The sequence below is a fragment of the Octopus bimaculoides genome, chromosome 20, assembly GCF_001194135.2.
Source record: "Octopus bimaculoides isolate UCB-OBI-ISO-001 chromosome 20, ASM119413v2, whole genome shotgun sequence".
Taxonomy (NCBI): Eukaryota; Metazoa; Mollusca; class Cephalopoda; order Octopoda; family Octopodidae; genus Octopus; species Octopus bimaculoides.
This window is the reverse complement of record NC_069000.1, coordinates 23,550,074-23,577,879: the sequence shown is the minus strand read 5'-3', so window position 1 is coordinate 23,577,879 and position 27,806 is coordinate 23,550,074. Positions and strand designations below refer to the sequence as shown.

Here is a 27,806-nt window from a genome sequence, read left to right as displayed (position 1 = left end):
ACAGTGTAACAAGGCTACCTCCTTTAAATTGTAGCAAGAACCACCTAAGAGTATTAGTTTCCATCTGTTCATTTTCATTTACAAAGCTTATCCAAGGATTCATGTAGTGAAACAGAATCTGGATTCACATGATTGCAAAACAAATGTTTTAACCATTTGGCACATGTAATACATACACTTAATTGTATATGAATACAGTATATTTTCAAATAGAGTTTTAACTTTCCTTCAATTGACCAATTTTTCTGGTTACTTGTGATGGATAGACAAGCATCCCTTCCAAGGATAAGGTCTTTCATTCCACTTAGCATCACAGAAACTAGAGTAAAATGTAATCATGAAGTACTGTGGTCATTCTAGAAGGGCTACATCCAGTCATATATATTCACACACACATTTGGAATCTGAAAGTTAATACTGCAAATGAAGAACCAAAATTAGTATGAACAAACAGTTTATTTAAATTTCATTCAAATAGATAATGGCTCAAGTGTTGTTGTCGTTAGTGGTGTGGTGGTGTGGTGGTGGTGGTTGCAGTAGTATTGTTGCTGTTCGTGGTCATGGTAGTGGTGGCAGCAGCACCAGTTCAGCAGAGTCTAAAGAGTTATTACTTAGGCAGTTACTGATTGGAACTTGTCTGGAATCTTCTTGCAAATTGTTTTAAATAAACAGAACAACTGAAGATGTCCTCCATCCACCAAGAGAGGAAGGGATTCTTGACATAATGTGGAAGATTGGTTGGAGATTAAAATTCCATGTGAATCAGTGATGTGTGAATATGGCTGTAAGATTAATTGGTATATTTATTAAACAAAAACAAAGATGATTTCTTTTGACAAGGTACAAGACCTATTTTGCAGAAGAGATGGGGATAGGGTGCTGAGCGAAAAGTTAATTGAATTTATCCAAATCTATTTATCATTGGTACTAATAAACCTTTCTGTTTATGGGGAGATGAAATGTAAGAGTCAATACAGGCAGAATTTGATATTGGAACCTACAACAATGAAAGTAAATACCAAATAGTATTTAGTTTGTTCTATCTACTAATTACCCCAACCAAGTTCCTTTAAATAATAATGAGGATTTCTTAGACTGGTAACTAGGCCACAAACAAATAGAGGAGGGGAGTGGACAACTGAATCAACTCCAGGTCAAGGTTGAATCTATTTTTATTAAGCTCCAGCTGGATTTGAACCCCAAATATAAAAGAACAGAACTTAAAAGTGAAAAGTACTCTACCACTTCTAGCCATACTGCACCATTCATAACAACTTAATAGTAGTTTTTTTAATCAGGCAAAAAAAAAAATGTGTAACCAGTTCACAGTACTTAATATTATTATAAATAATGGCAGCCTTACCTGAATCCAAAGCATCAGATTTATGGAGTAGGTGAATTGAGAGTGTATGATGTTCAATTTTTTAAAGCATTACAAATTTAAGTGAAATGAAATAGCAATGACTAAGAAACAAATCCCATATTAACTTCACTAGATTTTAACATCTACTCTAACTGTATTTGCAATAATAATAACAACAACGAAACTGATGACAGTGATGATGATTTGTAATGTGTAATGTAGGCATGAAAACCAAATGTTTTTAGAATTTATCTTTCAAATTTTTTTTTTCTATATTTTGCACTAAGTAAAGTAGTCTTGAATGACAATTAAAACAAAGTCAAAACTAAGATTGCTAAGGACTTAACATTGCATCAGGTTAAGGGTAAGTTAAATTCACTAACAGTATGTTATTAGAACTTTACTAGTATTAAAAAAAAATCAATGACAGTGGGATTTGAACTCAAGAATGTGCTATCAAAATAGGTATCATTAAGGTCTTGCCTGAAGTTCTGTTCCTTTAACTATTCCGCTCTTTAGAAATAAAGATTTCTACATATTTTGCATAAGTACAAAATCTCAGATTTACAAGAGTAGAGAAATAAGGAAATGTGATGTGCATGCCTTTCCTAAAATATTAGAGATAAAATGAAATGAACTGGTTACAACAAAGACATTTGCCAATAATTATAATTCCTTTTGATGAGGTGCAAAAGGAATTTTTGCAACTAGAATTAACCAGTGTGCATATATAAATACACATACACACACACACACATGTATGTATATGTATATATCTATATATATATATATATATATATATAAACACACACACACACACACAGCTAAGAACAGGTTGACTGCACCTCTGAACAATGAAGCACTGAAATTTACATTCTTCAAAGTATCCAATAAACAATTTCCATGGCTTATGCTGACTCTGTTTGTCCTTGGTATTTATAGTAATAAGAATAAAAATGGATTTCCCTACATTGACACAATACTACACATTGGACTTATTTTTTTCAATTCCATGAGAATGAAAGGCGAAGTTGACTTTATCAATATTTAGACTTTGAACTAGGTTCTTGTTTATTGATCCCTGCAAAAAGATGAAAAAGTTAACTCCAATGAGATTTGAACTCAGAATGTAGAGACAAAACTAAATACCACAGCTGGCTCTATTGTACATTTCTTTCACCATCTCTCAGAAATTCAAAAATACTTGATCATTTTACAGGTAGTGGTGATCGGTAAATTATATAAGGACAAAACAAAGAGAGAATGTTGACCCCCTCCACTTCCCAGATGCACATGCACACATGCATTTGTCTGGAGATTACTACTGGCAATATAGCCTCCCAACACCCACCCCTACCAATCCTATTTCCACAATACTCTAAACAACTCTACCCCACACAATCCATTTACTACTTCATTCTATCCTTGACTGATTTTTTAATATTTATGAGACACAACCAAGCCAATGTTGAGAAGAGGGGGGCACAGTCATTTGAACCAACACTGGTAGTACTACTAAATTGTTTTGGAATTGTATTGACCTCACTAAGAAAATGAAGGGCTTATTTGACACTGGCAGAGGGCTTGTATTCAGAATGTAGAATGAGAAACAAAATTTTAAAAAAGCCTAAATACAAAGAGGTATTTAGATGTCCTACTCTCTTCCGTTAACTGACATTCTGCTCTTGAATAACATCAGCAAGCGGTGTCTGTCGATACTTACTGAAAAGAAAATGGGGATGGGGAAAGAAAGAAATGGCCACATCCTGAAGAATGGTAGATGTTGGCCTCTGTCTGAAGACAAAATTGATAGGTTTAATAGTTACATCCCCAACAATAACAAGTTAGTGGTGGTCAGACACAACAGCATGAAGAAAGAGAGTCAATACAAATTACAACAAGTCAGACTCAGACATAGACCCCCAAGATGGTAAAGTGATGTTAGAGCAATAAGAAAGAATTTTTCAGAAAACATTTTACGGTAGGTCCCGCTGGTGATCAATTTATCCTTCTATATTGTATCAAATTCATTCCACAAACATATGAAATGGCAGGGAGGTGTGCTGTGTGTGTGTGTGTGTGTGCGTGCGTGTGTATGTGTGTGTGTGTATGTATGTATGTGTGTGTGTGTGTGCTTTTTAAAAAATGGGCAGTAGTGAGAGGGGAAGTATTTTTGAATCAGAACTCATGCCTTGAAGCAAATGTCTTCCTGAGATATGACTGTTTGGTCTGATGAGGTTTGTGTTGTCGCATGATTTTGAGGGAAATGGACCTGTAAATCAGTATGAGTAAAAATGGCATTGCTATTTTCAAAGGTGACCACTTGGGTCACTTGCTGTTGTTGGTGTTGTTGCTCAATGGCAGCTGCGTAAGCATTTATGTTTTGCTCCATGGACATACCATCTTGGCTGTGGCCATCATAGCTATTGGCTTGTTCAACAATCTCCACTTTCCTTTCGATAGCTGGCATATACTCAATTGAGGGCTTTTCTTCTTGATCCACAACTCTGATGATAGGTTTCACATCTGGAACTGCCTGGCTTTGACAATTAAGGATTGTAGTTGTTGAGGTTGGTCTGGCGTTGTTGCTTTGGTTTAGCAGTGTTTTATTGCACACGTCACAGCTAATCGTTGGTATTTCAGCTCCATTTCCTGTGCTATGAGTTCGAATGTGAACAGTAAGACTGTCTGAGCGAGTGAATGTCTTACGGCAATACTCACAGCTGAAGGCAGCTATGGCAGCTACAGGATTGCCAGAACTGTTTGCACCACCTGCAGCTGCAGCTGCTGCTGCTGCAACTGCGACTGCTACTTTATTGCTGTCACCAGCTGTTACAAGGGTAGGTGTACTGTTAGTAGTGGTGACAAGTGTAGTATGGTTACGCAAGTGCCAATTGAGGCTGTTGGCATTGTTGAAAGTTTCTGTGCAATACTGGCATTGGTAAGCTTTCTCAACATTGCTGTGTTTCTGGCTTTTGTGTACCAACAGCGAAGCAGCATCAACAAATGTCTTCTTACAGAACTCACATATGCACAGAAGTTGCAGCTGGGTAGCATCTGTAGTAGTGATGGTACCATCAGAAATGTTAACTGTGGTTGTAGAGGGGGTTATAACACTTGTGTTGGCATGTTTCTTCCGATGTTTGGCAAGTACTCCTTGATCAGCAAAAGCCTTGTGACATGTCTCGCAGGTATAAGGTCGGTTGTCACTGTGACTGCGAAAGTGCTGGCCGAGTTGAGACGCAAATGTAAACTTTTTCTTACAGATGTGGCAGGAAAAAGGTTTGTCTCCAGTGTGTGACCTGATGTGTGAGGTCAAGTTGGAGGAATGAGAAAAGGATTTGGCACAGTACTTGCAGCCATACGGCCTCTCACCTAGAAGAAAAAAAAAAAAGGAAAAACAAATAAAATAGGAACAAAACTAATTACTAATTTTTCAGCTCGGTCCTTACATTATTTATTTCAATTATATAACAAGCACAGATAAACATCATATAGAAAGTTCACACATAATTTGATAATAAGGCATTCTTCCCATTGTCATAATGTATATGATTTCTGCCTTCTTAAATTCTACTCTGACAGATACACCACTTCTGACATCAATTTACTTGATTTTACATATTCTCATCACAACTTTCACAAAATCATTTCAGACAATGAACTCTTGTGCTAATCTTTATATAGTCCTCCACCACACCACCTGTGTTCTTACAATATTATACTTTCAAAATGTACAGATCCACATCATTCCCACTCATATTTTTCACACTTCTGAGTCAAGAAAACCCACAAGCTATGAATAATACAATTTCTTTGGCAGTTAACGTTCTTGCAGTGCAGTGTTATGAACAAGTTTCACTGTAAGAGTCGAGTTTCCTAAACAATATCTTCACATCTTCACATTCTAAAGGTAAGATTGACAGTCCAGAAAAATCAAAATATTATTTAGGCCTCTTGGTAAAGTTAAAAATTAATCCAATGAGAACGTATTGACTGCGTAGCACCCTGCAAGTAGTTGAAATAAACCACAACAAATAGTCCGTTATTGGTTACTGAGCAACCTTGACCAATGCTCAACTAAGATTATCTTCTGCTCACCGTTTTATGATTAGAAAGGACAAGTTGGGAAGAATGCTGCTATAGAATTTTACTACTATCCTTAAATATTCGACAGTTTGAAAAGACCAGTCAGAATCAAGTCAACAGTCATCCTCGCCACGTTATCAATATAAACATTCAGTGTTTATATACATTCGCCAAGATATTCAGGTTTATTGCTGTAATTATTTACTGAATTTTGGCACAGGAATGGCCATGGGGTTTAAAATATTGCCTTTCAGCCACACGGTTCCGTGTTCGATCCCACTCTGCAGTACTTCATGCAAGTGTCAATCATAACCGGCTTGACCAACGTCCTTCAAGTGAACTTTGGCAAACAGAAACTAAGCAGAACCTGGTGCATGAGTTCATGCTCATAAATTGTGTTAATCCGGAGATTAGGAAGACCAGCCATGCAATAAAGAACTCAATGTACAGTATATATTTAAAACGAATGTCCTACCTAAGTATTGATGTTTTGAATGAATTATCAGTGGAGACACAAAAGAGTCAAAAAAAAAAAAAACTAAAGGGAGACAACTCTAACCGGGATGCAAATCAACAGCTCACGATAGAATGAGTACCACACTAGATACTGAGGTCGACATAATTGATTGAAAACTGCAATTCAATGATTGAATCCAAATCAATAAGAAAATTAAATATTCATATTAATTTGGGCTGCAAGATATTTTTAATGTATTTGTGTACCATAGAAGTTAATCATTTCAGTGATCCGAGATTCAAAATACATCAAATATTACTTGTTCTATACGTTGTAGTAACTCTTAACTTGCTTTAATGTTTAAACCACAGCCACCACCACTCTAGAAAACCTGTATATACTTAGCTCCAGTAAACTCTTATCAAATTGCATACCTATGGCTTAACCAGTAAAAATCCCTACAAGTGTGATTTGAAGAATAATTTTTTTCTTTTTTTTTTTGTTAACACTTTCACCAATAAATTATTTTACTATTTTACGTCAACTCTGAAAAGTTACATCTATTTTGGATGAATGCAAATCCTAAAATGACCAAGAGAAAATAAAGGGAATAGTAAGGAAAATTCTATCTGGCTTATAAAAGTGAGAAATTACAAAATCCTAGGCATATTCGGGAACTCTATTTTGATAACACTATAAGCAGCTTCCACTAAAACAGTAAACGCCCAGAAACAAAAAAAAAAAAAGAAAAAAGAAATCACAGAAAATGTTTAATTTCAGGTCAGTCCTGATCAAGCGATTTCTTTTCCCCCAGCCATTTCCTGAGCTGGAAGAAGAGGTAGTACCCACCAGAGTATTTGCAAGCTCTCCAATATCAGTGAGACTGATTCTATTAAACACCTACAGCTAAGATATGAGCAGGAAGGGAGTTTCAGGGGGCTGATGTTCAGCAGCAACACCATTCCAGATATGAGAGTAATACTTTGTTGTGGGGTTTACCTGCGCTTTGTAGAGTGTCAGTAAATGTTATGGGCTGAGATATTTTCTGCCCCTGAAAAGGACCAGTTTTTGAGAAACAGTGATGCCTGTGCTTGCACATGTCATTTTGTACCTTTGTCAACAAAGCAGTTCCCTAACCTCAACTCAAAACCTTTGCTAATTATGTAAGTAATAATATATTATGTATAGCAACAAACTACTTTAGTAATTCACAAATTGTTCATATCATTAGTTAAACATAAAATGTAACATATGACAAGACATTATTCTCCAACAAAATCAGTTTTAAAATTCTGTGTATCAGAACAAACTATAGACCAACAAACTTTCAAGATAGGAGGAAAAGAAAAAAAATACAAATTAGCTTATACATTTGCTGATTAACAAATTTCCATTTAAATACCTCCAATGGCTGCAATATAACCTGCATTAAAACAAAGGTGGTCAGACTCATTAACAAAACTTCACTAACACGCATACTACAATCACTTGCCAGGGCTTCTATGCTGTTACCTGACCTAAAACAAATAGCAACCAAATCAACAGTAAATCACATCCCACTACCTTAAATCATGACTAGAATGATTTGATGGTAGGCCACTTGATCAGGTTTCTCTTTTTTTCTTTGAGATTTCATTTCCTGGTGGAGTCATAAATTAGAAGTTGTGACATTACGTACAAATTTGCCAGCACTAGATTCAAATGTCAAAATAGCACTATGATATCAGAGAAGGGTTTATATGAAGCAAGATAGGTAGCTCTACTTTCAGGTAACAGGAGAGAGAGAAAAAAAAATGGATAGAGCCTATGATAGATGAGGGCTATTTAGAACAGCATTCAAGAGCTATGACAAGTCTTAAAAAAAGTATTAACAATATTTCAATCAGAATCACAGTATTAAATAAGATAGACAGAAACTGAATTTATAGAATTATACATATTTAATTATCTAAAGGAAGCCTATAAATGTAAAAGAGTAGAGAGGAGTGAAGAATAGCACAAACTGAAATAATCCCAACATACATACCTGTCTGATAATTATTTTGAGCCAAAAGGAATAAAAACAAAGTTAGGGTATGAACTTAAAGAGTATACATCACATAAACCTATATATAAGAATTTCAGTCAAGTATATTAGTGTTTTTGTCAACTCACTTTTCTAATAGTATTTTAATCAGTCCCAGTACATGTCCTGTGACAGTGTAATAAATCAACCTCAGTATATAGCAAATACTTATTTTATTCGCATCCACTCCTAGATGGGCAAAAGAAAATTCAAACTCATCAGTCCATGTGTGTTGGTGCTTTTAATGTCTTGCTGCCTTCTCATTTCACTTGCATCCTCTCCCTTCCATCATACAAATTAACATTACACATTCAATGAATCCATGCTCAACTCATTTTTCCCTATCCTCTACTAATTATTTAGATAGTGTTCATGCACCACTAGCACATCACGTTCCATATGCAGATATACATTTGGATCTTTTACATGGAGAGAAAAACCTTTTGCTTCCAATACAAGTAAGTTTCCTGAACGTTTTCATTTGTTACTTTATAAAACCACCCCACAAGCTAGTTCTTATGTGGCTCTTTGACCTGCTGGAAATCACAACCAAATCTTTCTCAAATGACAGCTTTAAAATCTTTAAAAAAGTAATGTATATGTTCGTTCTCAACACATTCCAGCAGATTTGAGCTTGAATACATTAAGTATGTTTGTAGAATGTAAGAGTGCACATATATATTGTTGTTTTGATTGTCATTTTGTGTGTTCCCAATAATTTTATACTAGCTTGACAGACATAAGCATGCATCAGCAAATATTTTGCTTGCTGAATCCCATATGTAAGAACGACCATTTTCTTTTAGATCCAGAGTCCTGGACAAAGTTTATGACTGAAGAGACAATCATACTGAAAACCCAGAGTTTGTTATGTTACTAAATCGTATGTGCTGTCACCACATAATTTAAAGACAGTTGTTCCCTGAAGAAGAAAGTAAGCAGTGAATAGCATGTTTAAATCCACTGGAATGTGTTAAGAATGAGTATACTTGTCATTCTTCTGATTCTATTTTGTGTGCTCACAATAACTGAGCATTAAATAATGTAATCCTAGAAGCATTACTCCTAGGAACAAGACAGGGATGTTACAACTGGGGTTAAATACCAACAGCTACTTCCATGAGTCAATGGGATAGCTTCTATGTGGTTGCTCAACATGCTAAAAATAGCACAACCTGCCATCTTAGAAAAGGAATACATTCAACAGTGTGGTCCTAGATACACCATGTCCAAATGAATGAAATATGAGGTCATGGCTAATTTACTTTTTATCATAAATTTGCACAATCAGAGCTGACCTGAGGCTTATGACTACTATATTCAGTACTAATTATGTCATTTTGGTAACAGAAATTATCTACAACATCCAGTAAAACAGAAGAGCAGTCTGTAGAGTTTATTTCAATGGAAGTGCTAACATTATTGAGATTGGAATTCAAAATCATGAGGTAACAATAACTAAACTATGATACTGTAAGACACTTAATCTAGCTCTCAACAAGTCTAAACTTTTCAACAGATGCAGGAGTGGTTGTGTGGGAAGAAGTCTGCTTTCCAACCATACACAGTTCCAGGTTCAGTCCCATTGCATGATACCTTGACAAGTGTCCTCTACTATAGCTTCAGACTGACCAAAGTCTCGGAAACCTGTTGAATATATATATATGTGTGTGTGTGTGTGTGTGTCTGTCCTTCATCATTACTTGACACCAGTGTTGGTGAATTTACATCCCTTAACTTAGCAGTTCAGCAAAAGAGATTAACAGAATAACTACTAGTACTAATAAAATACCATGGTTGATTCATTTCACTAAAATTCTCCAATGTTGTGCCCCAGCATGGCCACAGTCTGAACAGACTGAAACAAGTAAGAGGTAAAAAGGATATATAGTTAATTTTCTTACTCAGACTAAGGACTGAAATTCATAGGAAGCTATAATGAGAATCTGTAGCATGTCCAGGGGATGGGGTAGTATGTTAATACACAAAAGAAAGAATATATCTACAAAGGTAACAAACTAGTTTCATCTGAAATGTAACTGAAGATTTGTACTTTCAATTCCCTCAATAAAAATAATTTACACTCTACACATACACTGAAATTTCATTTTTCGAGAGGTAGACAATCTAGTATTTTATAGATTATATACATCAGAGCATGCATGGTTAATAAGCTTGTTTCTCAACCATGTGGCTTTGGGTTCACTGCATGGGTACCTTGAGTCAACAAAAGCCCTGAGAGTGGATTTGGTAGCTGGAAACCGAAAGAAGCCCATCATGTGTATATATTATATATATGTATGTGAACCCTTCTCTTGACATCATGTGATGGTTGTAAATGAGCATCACCATCATACAAGTGAGGTTGTTCATTTCCAGTCTTTGGGGGAGAATGTGTGAAGTCATGAGGAAATATCACCTTGCTTGACTAGATATAGGTGATAGCAAGGGCACCTGGCCATTGAAAATCTGCCTCAGCAGATTCCATCTGATCCATGCAAGCATGGAAAAGTGGATGTTAAAAGATTGCTCTAATAGCTGAGTCACTATCAGAACTAGAGAGGTTTCAGGTGTGGAAGCAAGGTCTAGAATAGAAGGCCCTTAGTCTTAATAAGTAGGAAGGCAGACAAACCACAAATCCCTTCAGGTAGATGACCCAGCTGGATCTGTAGAAAAGGCATAGGTAGAAACTCCATAAGATGTACCTGGTGTAAGCTATGGACACAGGTGCAGCAATATCAAAGGAAGGCTAACAGGGAAGGTAGTTTTTGTGTGTGGCAAATGCTCAGGGGCAATAAACACTGAAAATGTGCAGAAAACAGCTTCTGTCACATTCCAGGGGGAAAAACTACAAGTAGTTGATAGCTTCCATTACCTAAGTGACCAAGTCAGTAGCAGGGGTGGATGCTCTGAGAGTGTAGCTGCTAGAATAAGAATAGCCTGGGCAAAGTTCAGAGAGCTCCTACCGCTGCTGGTGACAAAGGGCCTCTCGCTCAGAGTAAAAGGTAGACTGTATAACGCATGTGTGCAAACAGCCATGCTACATAGCAGCGAAACATGGGCCATGACTGCTGAGGACATGCGTAAGCTTGCAAGGAATGAAGCTAGTATGCTTCACTGTATGTGTAATGTCAGTGTGCATACACAACAGAGTGGAAGCACCCTGAGAGAAAAGCTGGACTTCAGATGTGGTGTGCAAGAGAACGACTGCGCTGGTATGGTCATGTGTTGCTTATGGATGAGGACAACTATATGAAAAAGTGTCACAACCTAGCAGTAGAGAAAACCTGTGGAAGAGGTAAACCCAGGAAAACGTGGGATGAGGTGGTGAAGCACAGCCTTTGAATGTTGGGCTTCATGGAGATGACAAGTGACAGAGACCTTTGGAGATATACTGTGCTTGAGAAGACTTGGCAAGCCAAATGAGACCGTAACCATGGCCTATGTCAGTGCAGCATAACTGGCCCATTTAAGAGTACCCTTCAATCATTGGGCAATAAACTGCACTTGCAAAGACCTGTGGCCAATGACAGTACCGCCTGATTGGCACCCATGCCGGTGGCACCATTAGTGTGTGGTCAATGCCAGTGCTGCTTGACTGGCCCCATGCCGGTGGCACATAAAAAGCACCATTCAAGTGTGATCATTGCCAGTGCTGCCCGACTGGCTCCCATGCTGGTAGCATGTAAAAAGCACTATTCAAGCATAGTCGCTGCCAGTACTGCTTGACTGGCCCTTGTGCCGGTGGTATGTAAAAAGCATCCACTACACTCTCGGAGAGGTTGGCATTAGGAAGGGCATCCAGCTGTAGAAACTTTACCAGATCAGATTGGAGCCTGGTGCAGCCTTCTGGCTTGTCAGCCCTCAGTCAAACCGTTTGACCCATACCAGTATGGAAAGCAGACATTAAACAATGACGATGATGCTTGCCTTGATATAAATACAAAGAAAATAGTAGTTACACATACTGGAGATTTCCTCTCACACTGCCACCATAACACAAATAATAATGGATTTTTAGAAAAGCGACAAATTATAGAATTTTAAGGGTGAAAAATAAAAAGATTATTAATAATGACATTTTCTCTTTAATAATTTAACTATCAGGTGAAAATTCCATGTTTTATAAATTTTCTTACTATTTTGATGTATAAATCTACTATAGATCTTCACAACATTGTTTTATTATATTAATGATTTTGATCATGTTTGAGTTCATTCCATAGTTAAAGTTGTAAAAGCATCACATTTGAAAACACGAACATTATCTCTCAAATCAAATAAGGTAGGATATATGTAGTCAGAGATAAAGTTTGCAAAATATTGGCTGGTGTGAATATGGCTAGAATGCTTTTGATCATAAATCTTAACAATTACCAATCATTTTGCACTCAGCAGGCTGCATAAGATAAAGCTCACTAAGTATTGAGACACACAACTAAAGGAAAATTTAACAAATATTTAATTAATGAATTTTAACAAACATCTAATTATTGAAAATTTAACAAACAATTTAATTACTGAATGTGGTTTAGTCTGACTACTTTAAGGTATGACCTTAGAAAAAGCTAATATGTTGGTTATATCATGAAATTATGTGTGTGTGCACAAACACACTGTCTACCCTGGTGTTTAGAATAGGTACTGTTGCATCTGTAGCATAAGACTAGCAATATGAAGGGCATCTGGCTATAAAGCACTGCTTCAGAAAACCTAACCCATAACAGTTTAGAAAAGTGGATAATAACTATGTTGATGATGATGGTGAGGATTGCGCACGCGTGCACACACACAACTTGGAATAGAATATTAAACATTTAATTCAAAAATCTACAAATATATTCAGATTTCACACAAGGTAATATTCTGTTTAAAATTTTCCGTTTAAACTTTCATATAGATAACAAGAAACTGTTGTGAAAGATGACATCTCGACAGTGTTGGTTCTGACAAAAATTCCAAGACTATTACCATTGAGTACATACTGTAGTCAGTTGTTTTACTATAAAATACAAAAGTTATTTGTTGTATCTAGCTGGGAATACATTTCTACTGGCATTTTGCTTACTTAAAGATTTCATAACTTGCTTAGAAATCTTTTTGCTTCTGAAAAATAAGTTCCTGTGATTTCCTTGGAAGAGTATGACACTGAATTCACAAGAGAAAAATAGTTTCGCTCGAGAGGTTCAGAAAACTTCTGGATGCTAGTACAAGAAAAACTTACTTCCTTGTCCAAAAAGGTTTGCTTCCATTTTCAACCACTTATGTAAAGCTGGTATTTTCTAAGATGGTACACTTTATCTAGGACTTTAATCTTGGCTCCCCTACCTTTTTAAGACAATGTAGGATGTCATTTGAGGGAAATTTGTTTACTGTTTATAACAGGTTGAGCAACTATGTAAAGATTCCTTTGATTTCATTTACTGATATATAAGCTAATGCTGGGACATAACAGATCAAACAGTTCTATAAAATTATAATAGGTTTCAATTTCAAATATAATCACTTTAAAATCAGTCAAACGTGAGTTACATGTTCTATAAAAAAAAAAAAAAATTGAGAAATATAAATACAACTACTTTTTTCTTACTTTCCTTTCTAAAAGCTAACTTTTAGAAGGAAGCAGGATGCACTTAAAAGACAGGCCTATTATGTTGAGGTATCAACAACAGTTTAAAAACTTACTTTGGAGAATATTTGGATAGCACGAAATTTAGAGTATAGAATGGACATATCGATCAGTAGTTCAATTTTGCATTAAAATCTTAATCTGTTTGATAGAGCTATTCAATATTCTCAGATTGATAAATACAAGTTGTGAAATTTATGTTAGCATTTACTTCACAGGTTTAATTGGTCCTTCATTTGAACTTGTATTCATAACAATTGTTATCCATGTTGTCTGCCAGTGATTAAGTCAGATTTCTCTGTCAAATGTAATGCTTTTTTATTCATATTGATTTGGATTAGTCCTGCATTATCTTGTAGCTTTCAGATTTTTAGAATAATATTGTAGGGTAATTGCAAGTGACCAGATCTGGCTCGTTTGAAAGTATAATAGGTGGAATATTTTGGCTGGATATGGAAGGTTTAAATGCTAAAGGGTTAAACCAGTCCATGTTACATTGGCAGAGACTTTAGATAACTGAACCTCAGTTACCTACTGATAACTTACCAATATGAAGTATGCTTTCATGTCCTGTAGTCACATCTTCAGTTCCCTAACCACAATAAGGCTAACAACCAAACATGGGATTGAATTAATGGCCAAATGTATGAAAGTGTGTAGCCCATTTTAATTCAGTCCAAGTTCCCTTGCTTAAGAACATGTCATCTTGATTGAGTAATCCTTTGACTGAAAGCTTTGAAGCCATGACCTTTACATCTTTTTAAGACATACTTACTCAAGACTATATTATTCAGTGTGACCTTTTAAAACATGTAGAACGTCACTTGAGGAAAATTTAGTTGCTATTTCTAACAGATTGAGCAACCATTGGCTTTATTCTTTTATTAAACTAGTGTTGGAATAGAACAATTCTTATATAAAAAAAAATTAAGATGAAAGGTTTCAGATTTAGATATGACCAAGCAAATTGTGCATTTCTTTATTAGCCTTTCACACCAATATGCCTGAAACCACCTCTGGATCTTTGGATCAAATTGTAAAGATATATAAGAAATGGAGAAAGCACTGAGTATAGATGACACTAGCTTCAGGAACAATGTGAGATCAAACAAATATTTGATAGCTCAGTTGGTAGAGCAGAGGACTGTAGTGTGGAGAATACAAAAAATTCTTAGACATCATTTATAAAATATCTTTGAATCACAAAGATCTCCAATTTACAAGGCCTGAGTTTTGGTGCTGCAGAGAATAAATAGATCTTTGTGCAAAGCTTATCTTCTTTAAAAACTATACTTCAGGAGCCTGTCTTTCCCAACTACTGAGTTTTGCAGGCTAGAGTTTGATAGTAATTAGAAAAATGATTGGCACATATCTCAACTAAAGAGCAAAGAATATCTAAACTATATTATATTCAAAGGAGATACCTAAGGTGAGTCCAGTTTATGTAACAATAGTTAGTAGTGATGGTCTGTCTTAACAAGAATCAAGTAGGATGTATATAAAAATGTGATGCATGTTAGTGTACTATGAAAAATAAAGATTACTAGGCAAGACTCTTTGTTGGAGAAGGGCCGTACACAAAGACATGAACATACATCATCATCATTGTTTTAATAGTCCCTTTTCCATGCTTGCATGAGTCAAACAGAATTTGTTGAGGCAGATTTTCTATGGCCCCTTCTGTTGCCAACTCTTGCTTTCTAGTAAGGTAATATTTCCCCTTAGCTGGACATATTTTCATGGAAGACAGGAAATGAACAATATTGCTTGTAAGTGATGTTTATTTATAACCATCACACAATGTCAAGACAAGGGCATACACACACACACACAGTATATATATTAGGAGGTACTCAAAAGTAACCAGAAACATTCTCTGTGGAACAACCCCATTATAGTTCAGGCTTTTGCTGTGAGAAGCCACTTGATGCAACTCTCAGGCATCAGTCGGCCGACCGGCAGTGGTATCCTGTCACATGGTGTGTTTTTGTTTTGCAGTGCTTCTCCCCTGTTCATCAATTTTTGCAATGGCTGGAATGAAGGAACAGCGTGCTTCTGTAAAATTCTGTTTTCTGCCAGGGAAAACAGCAGCCGAAACAGTTGTTATGCCTTAAGCAGTTTACGAGGATGCTGCTATGAGCAAAACACAAGTTCACAAGTGGTTTCCAACCTCATTCAGGGCAACCGTCGACCAACCAATGACCTCCCGAAGGAATAAAAATGTCATGAAAATTCATGAATTGATCTTGGAGGACCATCACTGAAAAATTGGCAAACTTGTTGATATGACTGGTGGGTCCTGGAGCTCTTGCCAACAAATTTTGAGCAAGGAATTGTGAATGAAAAGAGTTGCAGCAAAATTTGTACCTCACTTGCTCATGAAAGACCAAAACCAGTCACAACTGAATGCATGTTGTGAACTGAAAGAACAGTTGGAAGTTGATCCAGATCCTTTTTCAAAGGTCATCACTAGTGATGAATCTGGTGTTATGGCTATGACTCAGAAACAAAGCAACAATCAAGTCAATCGAAGCATTTGATGTCATCATGCCCCAGAAAAGCACATCAAGTGAAGTTCAACGTCAAAATGATTCTGATTTGTTTCATCAATGCGAAAGGAATTGTCCACACAGAATTTGTTCCTCCTGGTCAAACTGTTGACCAGACATTTTATATGGCAGTTCTAAAGTATTTGCAAGACACAGTGGCAAGCAGAGAGTGGTGGTTTCATCATGACATTGTGTCTGTGCACACCGCCCTGAGTGTGAGACAGTTTTTAACCAAAAATGGCAAGACCCCGCTTACCTACCCTTCCTATTCACTCAATCTTGCTCCCCGTGACTTTCTTTGTTCCCCCAAATGAAAGAAATCCTTAAAGGAAAACGTTTTTCAGATGTAGAAAAGGTGAAGGAAAAAACGACAGGGGTGTTAAAAAGCATCACTTCACAAGAATCCAGGACAACTTCGAACAGTGGAAAGCGTATCTGGACTGATGCATTGCTTCAAATGGAGAATACTTTGAAGGTGGTAAAAGAGTGAACATGTAAAACTAAGTGAATAAAATATTGCAAAATTCCAGTTTCTTTTGGGTACACCCTCATATATGCACATATGTGATAGGCTTCTTTTGGATTTTCATCTATTAAATCCACTCACAATGTTTTGGTTGGACCAAGGCTAAAGTAGAAGACACTTGCCCAAGGTACCATGCAGTGGGACTGAACCTGATGTAATAGCCTGTGCCTCATATCCTTTCTGTAAATATAACTATAATACTTAACCAAGAAAGATAACAGTAAGGAGTACCTAACACCAGAAATTGTTGATTACCAAGAAATTATAATATGGAACATGGTTAAAATTTAGACATACATAATGAGAGAAGAGATAATAATTATGGGGAATAAGCCTTAGAAACACAAGTGAAAATGAACTGTAAAAGCTCAGATATTTGAAAACTTAAAGAGAAAAATATATTTTTCAAATTTACTGATTTTGCAGCCATGTTAAATCCTGGAATATATCAAATCTTAACATTTTATGTTAGTCTTTTTGTGTTGGTATAAATCAATTAATAAATATTAGATTTCAAATCAAGTTCAAAATTGATAGCATTTACTTGACTTTCACAAATAAATAGGCATCTTAACCAACAAATCTTGGACTTGTGGGATATATCTACAATTGAGTATCAGTGCTGTTACTTAAAATATACTCTTTACAGTCATGCAAGAGTGAGTATTATCATTGTGGCATTTTTTCCCCTACATCAAGGACCTATGAAATGCTTAACTTTTTAAAACTATTTTGCCGATAAAAAAAAATATGTAGTGGTCCCACAACAAAAGCAACTTGGTGTTTGAATTTGGTATTTAGCTAGTTCTATAGTTCCTGTTTACAAGTTCAAATCCTATTCCAGTTCATTCTTTTTGCCTATTATCCATCCAAGCATTAAGATCCAGTTATATACTAGTAAGAGGGGAATAACTTTATATTTTTACTCAAACAAAGAAGGTATATACTGAAAAGACAAAGCCAATTTTGAACATAAGTTTCTTTTAAAATATTACTCGATTTTCTAAAATAGTAATCAGATCATATGTATAAGAAGTTCAAAATCTGATTGCAAGACTCTCACTCTCCCAACACACCAAGGATTCTTCCAGGGACCAGTTGCAGACTTGACTCTAAAAGTAATCTGATTTTTCACTTTCTGAAAATACTTTGTTCTCTTTCAGTTATTTCAGTGCCTTGCATTTTCTAAAGAGAACAAAGGTTTTGTACTTGTGTAGTTTTCTTTTTCTAAGATACATACTTATGGAAACCATGAAGATTAAGTTTATCTCTCTAGTTTGTTAATTCTGGTAGACATACATTCATTAAATTATATTCAACATTCAACCAGCAGCAATAGACATGGAAAAAAATGATACACCAAACATGTCATATTGTCAAACAGATACTGCAAAGAATCACAACTCTGAAATCTCATTCAATTTCTATTGATTGTTATCAATTTTTGATATTTGTAACAATATTCTACTTCATATATACAGAAGAAATAACAATAATCAAGATAATTTTTGCATCATAGGTTATATCAAAATTTATCACAAAAATAAGTAAAGGCAAGAGAGTATTTACCTGTGTGCGTCCGTCTATGATTCGTAAGATTCCAAGACTTGGCAAAGGCCTTGTGACATGTTTCGCAGTGGTAAGGGCGCTCACCTGTGTGAATGCGACGATGGGAAGTTAGGTTCCATGATTTTGCAAATGTTTTTTTGCAAAAATCACAAACAAAAGGTCTTTCTCCAGTGTGCAATCGCCGGTGAGAAGTTAGGTTGGAATTCTTGGAAAAAGTTTTTTGGCAATATTCACATTCAAATGGTCGATGTTGTTGCTGCTGCTGCTGTTGTTGTTGCTGCTGTTGCTGTTGTTGTTCGTTATCAGTAGAAGCTACATTTTCAGTATCATCAGCTGGTGATATAACGTTGTTGTTAACTGCTGCTGCAGATGAAACTGCAATTGTAGCAATTGTTGTTCCTGCTGATCCAGCTGTGGTGGTTGCTGTGGTAACAGCTTCCTGTAATATTGTTGGGTAGGCAAATGCAGTGTTGCAAGCCTCCCATGTAAATTGAGCCTGTGCTTGCTGTTTGTCAGCAGTTTGTATTTCCATTATTTGGTATTTAGTTTTATTTACTATATTACAAACAATAATTTAGTTCCTTAATTTGATAAAAAAAGATGGGAGCAAGTCTGCAATTCTTTCGAAATGGAATAGGTTTATGTATATAATTTTTGAAAATATTAATAAATAATAAAAGAAGTTTTAAATTGCAATTAATGTGGCTTAATAAATAAACATTACAGTTAGGGACAAAAAAAAAAAGTTAGAAAATCAATAAGCCAAACTGGGTTATCAAGAATCTAAGAATATCAAAATGAAACTAAGAATTCAATAATGGAATTTGATACAAACGAAGAATTTTCTGAGCAGATGTGTTTAACTTTTCTTCACAACAATTGCAGTAGATACTCGAAACAGAATTACTTGAGGCTGAAGGTTTTAAAACTGATCTTTTTTTGTTGTTAATAAATAAAATAGAAAGTTTCTTCCGGAGACTTGGAAAGAAACTCATTTCAAAAGATCTTGATAAAGTTTAATAAGGATGGTAATCATAACAATACTGACTCAATGTTGAGAAAAGTTTGATTTATAGTAGCATCCATGATGTAAGACAATCTAGTGACCATAAATATGTGTTAGTCCAAATGTTGTACTTGTCAAATAGGTTTCACTTTAGCTGCAGAATCTTAGGTCACTTAGTCTTGAGGATGTGGAAATGCTGAAAATATAAAGACAGCTCAATAATAAATAAAGCAAACAGTGATTGTAACGATATCAACATTAACAATATATATTTGTGTTTTGAATTATAAGCAGCCCTAATAATGTAAACGTCACTGATATCACATACTATATGTGTTTTGTTTATGCACTTATTAGCTGCAGGATAGCATCAAAGGAAAAAATCTCTTTGAGATGCTGTATTAAAAAAACACTGCATACCTCAAAGGCAAAGCAACTCACCCTGTAGGTGATCAAGAACAATGGATATTGATATTCCACTGTATCTGCCATTCATACAATTAGAGTTGTCATTTGGTTGTGTGCATAGCAAGGGTTTTATTTGAGCATACACTAATTTTCTTGATGTGTGTACCTGCCTCCACCCCTCTTACTAATGGTAATGGAAAATCTTTTATAGTTGAAACCAAGTTCTACAAATGTAGAATTTCTTCATCCCATAAATGTTCTTCAAAACTTACTTCATCACTACTAAAGATTGTTTGTAAAGATGTGGGGGGAAAAAAAACAAAAAAACCATCTGGGCTTTCCCTCATATTTTATGACTATTTCCTTTTTTGCTGCTGTCATGTCAATTACTTGTTTAATATCAACTGTTGCAATTTCCACAGAACTGTTCATGTTAAACAGCAAATTTTTGAATAATGAGCTTTCATCAGGATGTGAATTATTCCTAATTCCAATGGCCATAAAATTGGAGAGTAAGTTCAAAGATACTACACCCAAATATTATCTAAATAAAGCAGTTTGCTATGTGTAGTACAACTGTCTATCAACAAGAATCTCAATTTTATTTTCATTTTTTTTTTTCTGTCCAGTTCAGTTAACCATCAACTCTTGTCATTTGAACCTTGTTATTGACATCAATACTTAAATGAGAAATATACTTGAAGTATCATGGATTGGATTTTCTTTTTAATCTTCCAATAAAGAAAGAATGTTGTTTTTTAGTTCGCATTGTGTAGCAGCAAACATGAATAATTAAGTGTTGTTTTGACTTCTTTCTTTCTCTACAAAGAGTTCTCTTAATTTCTTCCTTTTTACTCAATCATTTTTTTTTATATACTGGAACATCAGCTCCTTTACTGCAGTAACTTGAGATGTTATCCTGTATAAATCACAAAACCAACACTGACCCAAAAATTTGAAAAAGAATCCTACTAATTGGAAATATTTATTTCCTTTTGGTTAATAAACCAGAAAAAAACTTATTCGTCAATATCTTTGAACATTGCAACACTTCTGCATTTTTGTTGCAGACCAAAATTTGCTTCTTTCGAATTTTCTTTAATTTTAAACCAATCCTTAATAATCATGGACAATATTGACAGGGTAAATGTTAAGCTGCAACACAATATCTTTCTTTTTCCCAGAATCAATGGCTTCTACAATTTTAACTTTTTTTGTGAAAAACTGTCACCATTCCTTCACTTTGTTTTTCAAGATTTACACTAAACCACACTAACAAAATAGGTATCCACTACATAATGGTCCAAAACAAATTTTGATAACCAAAAGTCTTGATTTTGCAAACACAAAAGTATACAAATTTCAATAGTCAGGTCAACAAAGAATCATTCAAACATTAGCATTGAATCAGCCCCCATCCCCTGCCAAACAGATATTCTATATTATTTAGATGTCTCAAGTTAGTGACTTATCACCAAAATATTTTTTAGTTTAGAAGACTGAGTGACAAAATGCAATAGCAATGCAGATAGAACAGTAAATACAAAAAATAATAACAAAGATATTGAAATGTCAACTCAGAAATACTGTACTTAATTAGTCATCACCATCATCATTTAATGTCTGTCTTCTATGCTGGCATGGGTTGGACAGTTTGACAGGAGCTGGCAAGACAGAGAGCTACACCAGGCTCCATTATCTGCTTTGGCATGGTTTCTATGACTGGATGCCCTTCCCAATACCAACCACTTTACAGAGTGTACTGATGGCACTAGCACTGGTGCTTTTTACCTGGCACCAACACCAGTGGCATCACCAAGTAACTTGCAAGACAAAGACCTCTTGGCTGATAGACAGAGTACTGAGGGAAGTGGCTTTGTGCCAGGAGAGAAGTTAAAGTATAATAGAGAGATAGGTGTCTTATTATAAAGGAAATACTTGGCTATTCTAGTGGGAAGAGGAAGGAGAGTTAGAGTTGGAGAGAGAGACAGAGAGAGAAACAGACAATAATTGAAGGGGAGGGGGTAACATAAGTGGTACTGAGGGGAGATGTTTAGAGATGAGGAAGATATCATTATCATCATTTAACATTCATTTTCCAATGCTGGCATGGGTTGGATGGCTTGACAGAAGCTCTAAGGTCATGGACAACATCAGGTTCCATAATGTTTTGGCATGGTTTCTATGGCTGAATGCCCTTCCTAACACCAGCCACTCCACAGAGTGTATTAAGTGCTTTTTATGTGGCACCATCACTTGTGGCTAGGGGATATATGATAGATGTATGAGGGCATAAAACTTTCAAGAACTATTTTAACATCTTCATAGATCAGTTTATATTTTATAGCAGTCATTAGAGGTCATGTTGGGGCACTGCCTTGAAAATTTTTAGTTCAATGAATTGACCCCAGTACTTATTCTATCAGTCTATTTTCATCCAACTGCTAAGTTACAGGAACATAAAACACACAAAGTAGTGGTGGGGGACAAAGATACACACACATAATAGGCTTCTTTCAGTTTATGTCTACTAAATCCCCTCACACAGCTTTGGTCAGCCCAAGGCTATAGTAGAAGACACTTGCTGAAGGTGTCATGCAGTGGACAGGATCCAGAGTCATATGGTTGGGAAGCAAACATCTTATGCCATGGCCACACTTGTAAAGATTTAAATTTGATTGCTTTCAGAATGCGTGCAAAGAGAGATGGGAAGATGACATCTATCACTCTCATAATTAGTACTTTGTTTTCTATCATTTTCTTCACTCATCCCATCACATGCTGTTTTTATCATTGTGTAGCTGTCAACACTCACTCTCTTCTTTTACACTTCTCTATCACCATCTTGCTCTCATTATTTCATTACTATCTTTTCTATCTGTTAAAGACAAGGCAACCCTTAGGTGCTGGTGAATGAACTGAGACAACATAACAGAGAGAACTATTTAGTCCTGCTGGGAACATGACAACTCCTCTTGTACTGGTTCCACAATAAAATGCACCAAGTATGTTTTGTTAAGTAGTTGCAATTAGAAGGGCATCCGACCATAGAAAACATAGCAAAAATAGTATCTGTGGGCTGGACGTAGTCCACCATAAGAACCGACTTGGGTCCATGATGACCCAGCCAACCTAGGCATATAAGGAAAAGTGGGCATGATGATGCTAATGGAAAGAAGAAAATAGATTATCAGCAATCAAATATAAATTTTACATAGGCAGTCAAGAAATTTTAAATGTTTAGAACTGAGGCAGTAGTTTGATCGGGAAGATTAGTTTTTGTTTTTCATTTTTTTTTACGAGGAAAGAGGACTATAATTGATTAACCAGATTTTCAGAACATTATTATTGGTACTTATTTTGCCAACACTAAAAGTATTTGGCAAAAAGAACAATGACATCTATCATCATTTAGTTATACAAATAACAAGTTCAAACGGACCAGCGAGGGTAGTGTATACGATCGCTCGACTTCCTAGAAATAACAACCAAATCTCCTTCAAACCGTAATCTATAGCAAAAACAAAAGGATGGTCACGGTTGGAATATCTTTGATCGTAGATCTGTTGGGTAGGGGTTGGCATGAAGCTATACAATAACAAATTTAAAAATAACAATTGTTTCTCACATGCAAAGAAAGTTTGAATTTTTTTTTAACAAAAAATATTTCAGAGTTGTAGTAGCAGAAGTGAAATAACTCAAAAAGCGGTTCCAATTAGGAAATGAAATTGGATCGCGAAAGAGATTCGGTGAAAACTCACGTCGTATCATGCAGTCACAAATTATTTGATTATTAACGAGTTCAGATGTAATGTGAATAAGTGTGTGTATATTAGATATAGGGTAAAGAGCCACATCAGAATTTGACCGGATGCAGAGGGTGGAGACAATGATATCAACTGAAGAGCGTGCAAATAAAGATATCTCTTGACGGGAGAGCGTAAAAATATAATACCGAAGAACATGATGATTAAGCACAACAAAGTGATGAGGGAAAAGTGTGCCGAAAGTGTATGAGTATAGACATATATAATGGACTGAGAGTAAACTTACATATACAAAACTGATTCAAACTAGAAAAGTATAAAAAGCGAAGGCAATAATATATAATTAACGATGTCAGATGTGAAGATGTCAGTTGAATGTTGCTAAACAGACATGCATACATTTTTTTTTTGTTAATATTCATAAACTCTGATTACTATTATAATGATCAAGTATATTAAGAATTTGTTTACTTCAACGAATATAAACATCTGAAAAAAAAAAAAAGCAATAAAACCGTCTTACTAAGCGGAACCACACGCACACTCAAAAATTAAAATAACTATATATTAGGTATAAGAAATAGGTCCTTGGCTCATTTTAAATTAATGTTGGTGCTGAAATGTACTGTTAGATAGAGTATTAGTGGGGAAGGAGAGAAAGATAAAGATAAAAAGGCAGTAATTTTGTGTCCTACATATTTCATCTTGCTATCGATGCTAGAATACAATAAGAGAGGGGTGAAAAGAAAAAAGCCGTAAAACTAGTAGATTGGATTCAGTCTATTTAAGTAGAGGGAAGTTACGAAAAATAGGTTTTGTTTCACAAGTTACTTAGAGATTAACGACTGAAGTACATTAAAAAAATAAAGATTTCATATACTTCAAATGACTTCGTGATTTCTTACAATTAAAGTAGAAACAAAAATAAAACTGAAATTGCAGGATGGCTATAACCAACTGAATTAAAATTAGTACATGTTTGAGACTTATTCTCTCGACACTGAAAGTGATTTGAACTCGGAACGGAATATATATATATATATATAGATATATATATATATATATATATATATATATATATATATATATAACCTGACACCTAAGCGTTTCTGCCACTTCACGCTTTGATAATTTCGACTTACAATATTTTACGCCTCGGATGTTATTGGTCTAATTAAATATAACCCTCACACAAAATTAACTTTGTCCTAAGGATATAGCTATAATATCTAATTTAAAAATTGGTTTCAACACAGGCGACAAATATAGAGAGATAGATAAATAGGGGGTTACAGGATGTAAAAGCTCGTTGATATAACTTACTAAGTTAATACAAGAACTCACAGAAGAATGTCAAAGAAAATTCGATAAATCAGGAAAGATAGAGGTAAAAATAAAAAAAGATTAAATATAAACACACATCTGTGCGAGTGTATATGTGTATGATTTTTTCCTTTCCTCTTTGTACGTTCATTACAAACACACCCTACGTGTGTGTGTGTATATATCTCTATGTACAATTGTCAGAAAAGGAAGTTAATGAAGCACTTGCCGAATACAGAGATAATAGAAGTCAAAAACGAAAGATTCGTCGACCACTGTTATTTATAGTATTAATAAATTATAATTATTATAACTCAATATAAATCGTCTTAAGAATCCTTTTAAAAATTAAAACAAGCGAAATGCCAGATGGAGGGGTTTGTCTAAGGTTACAAACAGACTAAAACAAAGAACACTCTAAAGTAGATTATGTAGACGTACGCAAGGGATTTAATACGGGTTTTTCCTCAACAAAGATGTTTTTAGAATTTCTGATGAATATACAAATATAAATTCTCTTGCCTCTTAAACTATATTTAAACTGATCATTTTTTGAAAAAACTATTTTATAACAATATTATATATCAACGTTTTAAATTAGAGAAATGGATGTAACTTGCAGATTTCATGAGGATAAAAGCACGATGACTATTATTTTCAAAAGAAAGATAGAGTTAACGAAAAAAAAAAAAAACCCAGAAAAATATAAATAATACATACACTGAAATAAACGAAAAAAGCTAAAGTTACGAGAAAGAAATTAAAGATATTGAAATGAGTATAAATGGGAATTTCAAGTAGCTTTAATTATATTTCCCCTTCTGGGTAAAAACTAAGTCTTTTACAAAAAAACATTATAATAAAAAAGAAAACATTTTCAGGGAATAAATAAACAAACTGAAAAGAAAGCGTAGAATAATAATGATGGAAAAAGACGGAAGAGTGAGAACTAGGAAGCTAACATATTCTTGGAGTGGGAAAAGGGAATCTTAAAGCAGAAATATCACGGCCAGGCACACCGCTTCGACAGAAAGCTGAGGCCACGCGTAAAATACAATGGTGAAACAGGACATACAATATCTTACAATATATATATATATATATATATATATATAATTATATATATATATATATACACACACAGATGTAAATGTACAAGATATAGATAGAAACAGAGATAGTAAATTGTTAACTAACCTAAATAAGTCATGAAAGCCATTATTAAAATAAATAGTATTTACAACGTTGAGGAGAAAAAGGCAAGTCAAAACAAATGTATATGTATATATATAAATACATATATATATATAATGTATATATATATATATGTGTATGTATGTATGTGAGAATTTTGTCTCACCTGACGCAGGCAAGCTGTAATGGCGTACGCATGCGTAGTCAGTGTGTGATTACCCAAATACGTTCCTTCTGAAGAAACAGTCCCGTACTAATTCTCAGTGGGAATTGTTAATAGACACTTTCTTTACTTTACAATGTACTTTTCGGTGCTCTCCCAGAGGTTCCGAGTTCACTTCACAACCAATTTCAACACTGCCTTTTAACCTTTCCATGATTAACCAAGTGTATAACTATATTATGTAAATTCAGTCTTGTTAAAAATCATTTATTATTATTGTGATATCATCAGAAACATTTCCAGGTTCTCACGCGCAAGTTAAATGATTGGTTAAAAAAAAAGAATAACATTCGATACAAACACATACGGCCTCTCTCCCCCCTCTGTTTCTTTCTTTCTCACAAACACACACACACACACTCTCTCTCTCTCTTTCTCGCCTTCAACCTCACTTTCTTTTCCACACGCGCGCTTACATACATTTTAAACGCAAGTATTACGCACGAAGAAACATTTCGTTTACACACTCTGTAACATGTATTTTCTGATTTCACACCATCGCAATTTAGATTTTGCATCAAAGTTCGACTAATGTGAACAGTCCTACTACTTACAAATGCGCACATACACATGGAAGTTTCTACAAAAAAATTATTCTTTCGTGTACATACAGATGGAGGCGCGCACCCACTTCGCACGCAAACTGCCTCCCGACATAGTTTTCCTGCAGCAAGGATCCTAGCTACGAACTAGTTTATTAATTTATTAACTGTTTTCGTTATAGATATCTTTCCAACACCGTTTTATGGGGGCTGTGCGCTCTTTTTTTTTTTCTTTTTGAAATCTGGATATTTTCTTTTTAACGTTTTTTAATACTAGTTTGATATCCGTTCTCTTAACGTTGCTTAGCTAGGTGGGCCCTCAACGAGGATTTCCAGCCGTGATAATCTGACCTTTTTTTTTTTATTCAGACGCACACAGTTTATCTAGAATCTAGAACTGCATTATCAGATTTCCTTTAAAGATTGCAGGATGTGATTTGGGGAAATTTTTTCTTGTATTTCTAGTAAGTCGAACGATCGCAAAGGGAGGGGCTCCTTCGTTTAACTGATTTCACTTTAGTCAAATAGTGTTATACATCTTAGAGGGCGAGGGAGAATAAAGTGGAAGTAGAAGCAGCAGCGGCAGCAAGGTAAGATCTTGAATCCGAGGAAGCCGGTGGTGGTCTGCGTCGGCAGTGTTAATGCAGAAAAGTTCATAAAAGAAAAATAAATTGCAATGAATTGATTTGCTGTGAGGAAGGAAAAATCGAACTTTTTGGATACTTGTTTGCAGGAGAGGGAGAGTGAATATAGAAATCTTACTATATTCACAAAAGAGCGTATGAGAAATAGAATGGACGTAGTATGGAAACTGGACGATATAGGAGAAAGTAAAACGGGGAGAGTTGTCAAAATTTGTAGCAAGAACCAGGTCAATTGAAATAGCAAGGAGGTGATGAGAATCACGTCAGGCAAGTTAAGAGATCAAATGATAAAGTAAAGTAAAGGGGCGATGGACATACACACAGTAATACATGAGTATATAGATTAGCTATGAAAATAATAATTCATTTTTTTATTGGCCACACGGGCTAATATAAATCAAAACATTAATGGATAATACAAGACCATATACAAAGGGGTTTGCAAAAAAACA

The 27,806-nt window shown here is 35.1% G+C and overlaps 1 protein-coding gene across 4 annotated transcripts; it reads right to left on the bottom strand.

The window, feature by feature from the left end:
* Nucleotides 1-437: 437 nt before the first annotated feature.
* Nucleotides 438-26,349, bottom strand: LOC106879451 (zinc finger protein ZFP2). 4 transcript variants are annotated; one of them, XM_014929009.2, is made up of 3 exons: nucleotides 26,112-26,349; nucleotides 18,248-19,449; nucleotides 438-4,738 (listed from the first exon to the last, which is right to left on the bottom strand). In XM_014929009.2, the coding sequence occupies exons 2-3, from the start codon at nucleotides 18,777-18,779 to the stop codon at nucleotides 3,549-3,551; spliced, it is 1,722 nt and encodes a 573-aa protein (XP_014784495.1). In that variant the 5' UTR covers nucleotides 18,780-19,449; nucleotides 26,112-26,349; the 3' UTR covers nucleotides 438-3,548. The 4 variants fall into 4 exon arrangements, with proteins under 4 accessions (XP_014784495.1, XP_014784493.1, XP_014784496.1 ...); XM_014929007.2 differs by lacking the exon at nucleotides 26,112-26,349 and adding an exon at nucleotides 25,949-26,104; XM_014929010.2 differs by lacking the exon at nucleotides 26,112-26,349 and adding an exon at nucleotides 23,423-23,852.
* Nucleotides 26,350-27,806: the final 1,457 nt, after the last annotated feature.

What these genes read in the sequence shown, in the direction of transcription:
- LOC106879451 (XM_014929009.2), bottom strand. Translation starts at nt 18,779, where the DNA reads ATGGAAATACAAACTGCTGACAAACAGCAAGCACAGGCTCAATTTACA. An exon ending in TCATAGACGGACGCACACAG is followed by an intron (nt 4,739 to 18,247) that starts GTAAATACTCTC and finishes TTTTTCTTCTAG; the next exon opens with GTGAGAGGCCGTATGGCTGC.